The sequence below is a fragment of the Chaetura pelagica genome, unplaced genomic scaffold (genome assembly GCF_000747805.2).
Source record: "Chaetura pelagica isolate M959 unplaced genomic scaffold, ChaPel_1.0 scaffold356, whole genome shotgun sequence".
In the NCBI taxonomy this organism is placed as follows: Eukaryota; Metazoa; Chordata; class Aves; order Apodiformes; family Apodidae; genus Chaetura; species Chaetura pelagica.
Window position 1 is genome coordinate 6,705,790 of NW_009953964.1, and position 7,390 is coordinate 6,713,179.

Genomic DNA, 7,390 nt, shown 5'->3' on the forward strand with positions numbered 1-7,390 from the left:
CCCGGGGAGGGAGGGGGGCACCCACCTGATCCTGGCCAAACTTGCGGAGGAAGAGGTAGGGCCAGGTGAGCAGGGAGGAGCGGGTCTGCGGGTCCTTCAGCGTTAGGCTCTGGGGCAGGACCGAGAGCAGGTAGTGCCCGTGCAGGCTGCAGCGGGTGGCTGCATCTGTCCTGACCACCAGCACCAAGAATTCAGTCACTATGGGAGCAGAACAAGGTGGGGGTCAGCACTACGGCACCAAGCCAGAGCCCACCCTGGCCCCATCCACCACTCCTGCACGTACAGTCCTGCCAGGAGGAGTAGAGGGAGTTCTCTTCCATAGGGACAGCAAGGCTGGGCTGGGTCCTGGCATTGCTCTGTGCCATCTCCTTTGCACCCTGAAACAGAGAGATGTGAGTGTGGCCCCAGACTGGGGCAGCACAAGACCCCCTGACTGCCCACACATCCCAAAGACCCCAGCTCATCTGAACCAGGAGCAGCATGAGGGGTCCTGGCTGTGCCAGACCCCACGGTACCTGGAAAGCCAGCTGGCAGAGCTGGGTGATCCACTCGTCCCCCTGCTCAGCTGCCAGCACATAGCTCTTCTCCGTGGTGGTGAGATAGAAGGCAGTGGTGGCTTTGGGGCAGCTCTCTGTGCTGGCCGGGCCCACGGAGACGCAGTCTGAGAGGCGGATCACCCGGCGGGGGCAGCGCCGCAGGGAGGTGTTCTCCAGCACCGCGCCATCATCCCGCACGTCAAACTTCTCCATGCGGGCTACGCCAGAGGGGCTGGCAGCAAAAAGCTGGGCTCTCATCTTCCTCCAGGACCTCTGGGGTACGGAAAGGGCACAGGCAAGGGAAAAAAAGGTCAGCAGAGAGCTCTCTGCTATGTCCTCACAGCCCTGCCCTCCATGCAGGGCCAGCAGTGCCCAGGAAGAGCCATGTGAGGCATGAAAAGGCACAGGGGATCCCTGCCCACACCCATCAGGTGCTGCAGGAGGGCAGATAGCCAGGGACAGTGAAGACCCCTGGGGCTGTGGGACAAGGCTGGGTCAAGGGGAAGCCTTGCCCTGAGCAAGCTCAGCATGGCTCTCTGGGTGAGTCACGCTTGCTCCCAGCTCGCCGAGCACCAGGTCCTGCTCTTTGTTCCCAGCTGCAAGTGCTGGCCTGCCGCTGCTGCAGCTGAGCTCTGAGCTGTTCTCAGGACAGACCCTGATGCAAATTAAAGCCATTTTGAGCTGCTGGGGCTCCTGCTGGCAGCCTCGCATCTGCTGAGCATAGCCAGGCCTTGCAGTTCGCAGCCCGCTTCCTCCCAGGGGAGGCCCTGCAGCACCAGCACCATCCCAGCCATCATGGGATGGAGGGGGCACGGGCCCCCACGCACCTCAACAGCACAGCAGGGCATCCGCCCTGCAGGAACCAGTTGCAGCCAAGCACCAAAAATACCCCCTGCCACCAGCCTCCTACGCACAGGGCATCAGCCCAGCCCTCGCAGGGCCTGCCTGCTTCAGTTCAAGGAGATGGTCCTCACTTGGCAGCCAGGCTGGAGTGTGATGGCAGCCCAGCACACCCAGCAAGCCCCCCACGGGGGCACGGCCACCCTGCCGTGGTGGAGGGGATGCTTCTAAGGCATGGCCAGTGTGCCAGCAGGACCTGCTTCAACAACACCCATCTCACAGCTCTCTAGACCTGGCTCCATGCTGCAGGGACCCCCCCACTGTATCACTCATACTGTGCCCAAAGTGCTGTGGCACTAAGTGCCCACCCTGAGGGCGCAGGACCATGGGCCGCATTACGAGGGGTGCCCCACGGATGGCACTGGTCCCCCAGGGCTGGGTGCAGAGCCCTGTCCCACACGCTACCCCACTCCCACACACACGCTGGAGCTGCTCCTCGTTAACATACATTTATTGTCTCACTGCGAATCCCGCGGTAACCAAGAGAGAAGAGGGACCCTACGCAGGGGTGAGCCCAAGCAGGTGCCTGTACAGAGGAGTCCCCTCGGCTGCAGGCAGAGCCCTGCTCCATGGGCTGCAGAGCCCAGAGACCCCCCCAGGGCAGCTCTCAGGGGTCTGGCTCCAGTGCCCCCTTTCCAGGCTGCTGAGGCCCCAGGCCTGGCATCAAGAAAGATCAGTGTAAACCCTGTACCTGGTCCCAAATTCACCCTTTACCTTTCCAAACTTGGAGTGCTGCACATAGAGGATCCCATCCTTCACAGCTCTCTCCATGTGCCCAGTACAGGGATGGGGGACTGGTGCTGCCAGCCGCCGAGAAAATGTGACTGCTGCAGTTCAAGTAACTGCATGGGGCAGACTTCCTTCCCACAGTGACTTCCCCTTTTTGGTGGGTGGGATGAGGGGCAGAGGCTGGGCCAAGGAGGTGTCTGTCTGTCTGCCCCCCAACTAGCAGAGGGCAGAACAGGAGCAGGCAGAGCTCAGGAAGCACCCAGGGGGCTGCCCACCACACTCTGCCTCGCCCCGGCTGCACTGGAGCACGTTTGGGGGATACAGGAACAGCCACCAGCAGAGGTCCCAGAGGAACAGAGGAGCTTTAGAAAGGAGCAACGCAAGACCCTGGCCATGCCACTGCAGGGCAGCTGTCCACAAACCAGCCATGGCACCTGAGGATTCCTTCTCCCCTCAGGAACTGCTACCTGCTTGCCCAAGTGCTGCTGACGTAAGGGGTTATTGCAGCACAGCTCCACACGTTTCCTCCCAGGGGGAGCTTTGTCAGGCTGAGCTGGCAACAGCCCTGGTGGCCAAATGCCTGGAAAAGGAGCCACAGAGGCACAGCCAGGCCCCTGGGCTTGGGAAAGGCGAGGGCGGCTGCAAGGGAAGCACGGCCTGCGCAGGGGGAAGGGCAGCACCCTCCCTGGGCTAGAAGTCCATGGAGCTGTGGGCCAGGTAGTCCTTGCGGCCAATGTTGCTGACTTGCTTGGTCTGCATGGCCTCCAGCTTGGGGCAGTCGGTGATGCGATGGCCCAGGCCACCGCAGAAGGCGCAGCCCCGCTCATCTGCAAAGGGATGGAGGAGGTCAGGGGGGGCCCTGCCACACAAGGACAGCAGCCCCCCAAGCCCAGCAGAGGGGCTAGGACAGTGTGTCCCCCTGCTGCTGTCTGTGTGATCAGGCAGTGAAAGCCCCCAGGGAGGCAGGATCTGCCCTGGGAGCCTCAAGCAGGGGGAAATGGGGGTCCTGTCTGCAGCCCAGGTCTCTCAATAGCCCCATGAGAGGTCCCTGTGCCAGCCCAGGGTCTCTCACCTCCAATATCCAGCATAGTCTCGTCCCCACAGTGCAGCACCTGGAGCACAGGTGGCACCTTCTGCTTTGCCTCCAGGAGCAGGGCCTTCAGGTCCATCAGCACCGACTCATCTGTAAGCAGAGATGTGGATCAGACACAGCCCCAGCAGCTATGAGGGACACTGCCCCACACCACCATCTCCATTCCACATGCCACTATGACTCCTCCTCACTTGCCCAGGAACACCCCTGTGCCAGGGCAGAGGCAGCACCATTGCCCAGCTGCCCCCTGCAGCTCCCCCAGCATTTCTCACCGCAGGCCTTGTTGATGAAGGTGGTGGCAATGCCTGTGTTGCCTGAACGGCCTGTACGCCCGATACGGTGAACTGTGGAGAAAGAGACAGGATCAGGCCTGGGTGAACACAACGTGACCAACCATCCCTGCCCCCAGCCACTGCAGAGACCAGTGCAGAGCCTCACTGGCCCCCCATGCAGCCCAGTCCTCACCATAGTTCTCAATCTCCTCTGGCATGTCATAGTTGATGACATGCTGGATGGCTGGGAAGTCCAGGCCCTTAGAAGCGACGTCAGTAGCCACCAGGACATCCTTCTTCCCATCCCGGAAAGCCTCAATAGCTTTTGTCCGTTCCTCCTGATCTGCAAAGGCCCCACAGAGAAAATCAGTGAGGGAGGAGCTTCAAGTCCTACCATAGCAGCTTCAGAGCCAAACTCTGCTCAGCTGGGGCTCCTTCAGTGAGGAGGCTATGCAGCCTTTCCCCAGATAAAGGAGCAGGGACCTGCACTCTATTTATGCCTGGAACATAAAACAAGGCATTTGCTCCCAACGCTGCCAGACCCCTTCCTCACCATCACAAACTGCTTCACACTGGGACCTCCCACGGCCACACGCCATCCTAGCAAGAGCAGGATCAGGCAGGGCCTTCCAGAGACCCCCACTGACCTTTCCCTCCATGGATGGCCACAGCTTCCACGCCCTTGAGCAGCAGGTACTCATGGATTGCATCCACATCCGCCTTCTTCTCCGCAAAGATCAGCACCTGCAGCAGCACAGACATGGTGGAAGAGCTGCCTTTCCACGGGCTGGCATCAGCACATTCCCCCCCAGGAAGCCCACTGCCTCATGCCCAGCAGAGCTCTAGGCCCAGAACCTGCTGGTACATGGAGCCGGGCTCACTCCCCCTGCGTGCAGCAGAGCCCTGCAGCCCCACATGTGTCCCCACTGCTCACCCCAGCCATGCCCCGGGGCTGCGGTGCTGCCACAGCAGCCAGAGCCTGTACTCACAGGTGGTGGGGTCTTCTGCAGGCACTCCAGGAGGTACACCATCTTGGCCTCCTCCTTCACATACTCCACCTCCTAGGAACAAGCACAGAGATGGGTCAGGCAAGCAGCAGAAAGATTACGATTGCCTGGTAACTCTTAACCTCTTGGGAAGGAGGGCCACAAACCCCAGCTCTCTGACAAGGGATGCATCAAGTGCTCTTCTGAACGGTACTGGTCTCCCATGCAGGCATGGGACCTCACCTGCACAACATCCAGGCTGGCAGCACCCGCTCGCCCAACGTTAATGGTGATGGGCTTCACTAGGGCACTCTTGGCAAAGTTCTGGATCTTCTTAGGCATCGTGGCACTGAAGAGGAGGGTCTGCCGCTGGCCCTGCGCAGGGAACACAATGTGAGTGGGGATTTAGCACTTGCCCAACCATGTGTGTGCAGGAACTGTTCTTCAGGGTGCTCATGTCGTGCCAGCTCAGTACCTTGAAGTAGGAGAAGATGGTACGTATGTCCCCCTCAAAGCCCATATCAATCATCCTGTCAGCCTCATCCAAGGCCAAGTAACGGCAGATGTCCAGGCTCACCATCTTCTTCTGCAGCAGGTCCATCAGGCGGCCAGGGGTTGCCACCATCATGTGTACACCACTGTGGGAGGAAATAAGGCATTTGGCATCCAGCAACACATCAGGAAGGTAACACTCACTTGGCACGTCACCTTTGCCCCCACACCCTCCTGAAGCCATCCCACCCCTTAAGTTCCCTGCCAAAAAACAGCTCCAGCCCCACAAACCCCCTTCCAGAAGGTCTCACTGTTTGATGGTCTCCATCTGCTCCTTGACAGACATGCCCCCGATGCAGAGGGCACAGCGCAGGGGGGGCAGCCCATCCTCCTGCAGCAGGCGGCAGTAGTACTCGATGATGCCGTGGGTCTGCCGGGCCAGCTCCCGCTGCGGAGACATAACCTGCTGGTTCCTACCCCTGCCTGCAGGGGGGATTGGGGATTGGCACTGACAGTCAATCAAGAATTTGTCCCTGCACCGTCGACACTCACAGAGGGACAGATGATGAGTCCATAAGGTCCTTCTCGCTTGGAAAATGGCAGCCTCTTCTCCTGCTCCAGGCAGAACATGATCACTGGGAGGGTGAACACCAAGGTCTTCCCAGAGCCGGTGAAGGCAATGCCAATCATGTCCCTCCCTGAGAGGCTGGTAGGGACACAGGGCTGATGGTGAGCAGGAGTGTCCTGGAGCAGCCCAGACCTCTGGGGCTGAGCAAGGTGAGGGGGCACAGGGACACCACCCTGGGGTGGGCTCTTGGGAGTCACCACTTCCCCCCAGGATGGGGACAGAGAACTCACATCGTGGGGATGCCCTGGATCTGAATGGGCGTTGGCTGCTGGATCCCCTTCTTTTTCAGGCCCCTTAGGATAGCTACCAAAGAACAAAAGACACACACCTGTGTGTTTTATGACCTGAAATCCTCTCCCTCCTCCTCACATCCCTGCAGCAGCTCTTCCTCCAGCAACAAACACCCTTGGTGACACAGCCACTATCAACAATTTAAGCTGTGAGCCCCCCAACCCTCAGCATTAAAGATCCAACAGCTCCACTTGCTGAGGCACATTTCCCAGGAGAACACTCTGCCAGGCTCCTCTCTCTGCCCACCTGCTGGGAACTTCATCTCCTTGAAGCTCTTGATGGGGGGTGGGATGCCTTCCCCCTCCACCAGGATGTGGTACTTCTTGCGCACGCGATCGTGCCGGGCCTCCGACATTCCCAGGATGTAACGAGGGGCCTTCCAGCTGCAAAGGAGACACAGAAACACCAAGTTGCAGGATGAGGCTGTGGCTCCCGAGGCAGCAGCACCCACAGGAACTCCAGCTTAGTCACCTCCAAGATCTGAAGATCCACCTCAAGCCTTCATGTTTAACATAAATGTGCTCTAGCAAACCTCACTATATGTGAAACAACATCAGGGGTGACTCAACAGTCTTTGATCTGAGCAGCACAAGGAGTCAGAAGAAGGCAGCAGCTGCAGAGCAGCTCCCCCTGCGAGGCTGCACGACTTCTAGATCTCTTCAGCCCTAAGGAAGTGATGCTTTCAGGCAGACAACCTCTGTATTGCAACACGCACCTGGTTTTAATGGGGTCATCATAGGTGATGCCCTTGGCCATCTCCTTCACTGACATCAGAGCTGCAAGAACCAAGACGACAAGATCAGCACATGCTCGGCTTCTGCAGACACATGTAACCCTGAGGTTAGCCCAGGGAACTACTTGGGCAATTTGGGAGACGGTGCGCAGAGCCAGAGAAGGAAAAGCAGCACCCTGACAGCCCCCCGGGGTGCAGGAACACTCCGTGCTCCAGCACCACCTCAGGTGAGCCAGCCTGACTGAAGGATTGCATGGTGACCTCTTGCCCCAGCCCAGGTGTGAACACCCCGGGTGCTGCAAGGCAGGTGATACCCCCACTTCTGCCCTGACAGCTCTAGAGACAGGTCTGGGAGGAATGGAGCTCCCACCACTCACCTCGGCCCTCCGCTACGCTCTCCAGGATCTTCTCTTCCTCCTTCAGCTGCTTCTCCTTGGCTGACTCCTTCCGTGCTGGGGGCAGAGTTGGGAACACAGTGAGAAGGTTTTGGTTCCTCCAGAAAACCACCCAGCCCTGCCACCAGCAGCTCCTCTACCTTCTGCCTTTTCCTTGAGGTGCTGGTGCTGGTCCAGGAGGCTGATGTTGGACTGGGGCCCCAGGGGGATGTCATCCTCGTCCCCGCGCAGCTCGCTCCCGCTGTCCCGCTGCTCCTCCTCCGACACCACCTTCCGCCGCATCTGCAGCAGCTTCTGCAGCTGGAGGGAACTGCTGGAGGTGCAGTGAGAGGCCC

General features: G+C 59.6%; 2 protein-coding genes across 2 annotated transcripts in view; both read right to left on the reverse strand.

Annotated features, from left to right (window-relative positions):
* The window catches only part of DOK3 (docking protein 3), a 4,869-nt gene extending 2,662 nt beyond the window's left edge, over window positions 1-2,207 (reverse strand). The window contains exons 1-4 of the mRNA XM_010002093.1: window positions 2,151-2,207; window positions 516-809; window positions 284-377; window positions 26-198 (exon numbers count right to left, since the gene is read on the reverse strand). Of these exons, the coding sequence (XP_010000395.1) occupies window positions 26-198; window positions 284-377; window positions 516-809; window positions 2,151-2,207 (618 nt within the window). The remainder of the gene's footprint in view (window positions 1-25; window positions 199-283; window positions 378-515; window positions 810-2,150) is intronic.
* Window positions 2,208-2,836: 629 nt separating this feature from the next.
* DDX41 (DEAD (Asp-Glu-Ala-Asp) box polypeptide 41) lies at window positions 2,837-7,349 on the reverse strand. The gene is made up of 15 exons (XM_010001984.1): window positions 7,196-7,349; window positions 7,038-7,112; window positions 6,643-6,703; window positions 6,174-6,310; window positions 5,867-5,939; window positions 5,561-5,714; window positions 5,320-5,456; window positions 4,992-5,154; window positions 4,760-4,891; window positions 4,520-4,591; window positions 4,178-4,274; window positions 3,724-3,873; window positions 3,531-3,602; window positions 3,238-3,348; window positions 2,837-2,992 (listed from the first exon to the last, which is right to left on the reverse strand). The coding sequence occupies exons 1-15, from the start codon at window positions 7,335-7,337 to the stop codon at window positions 2,856-2,858; spliced, it is 1,713 nt and encodes a 570-aa protein (XP_010000286.1). The 5' UTR covers window positions 7,338-7,349; the 3' UTR covers window positions 2,837-2,855.
* Window positions 7,350-7,390: the final 41 nt, after the last annotated feature.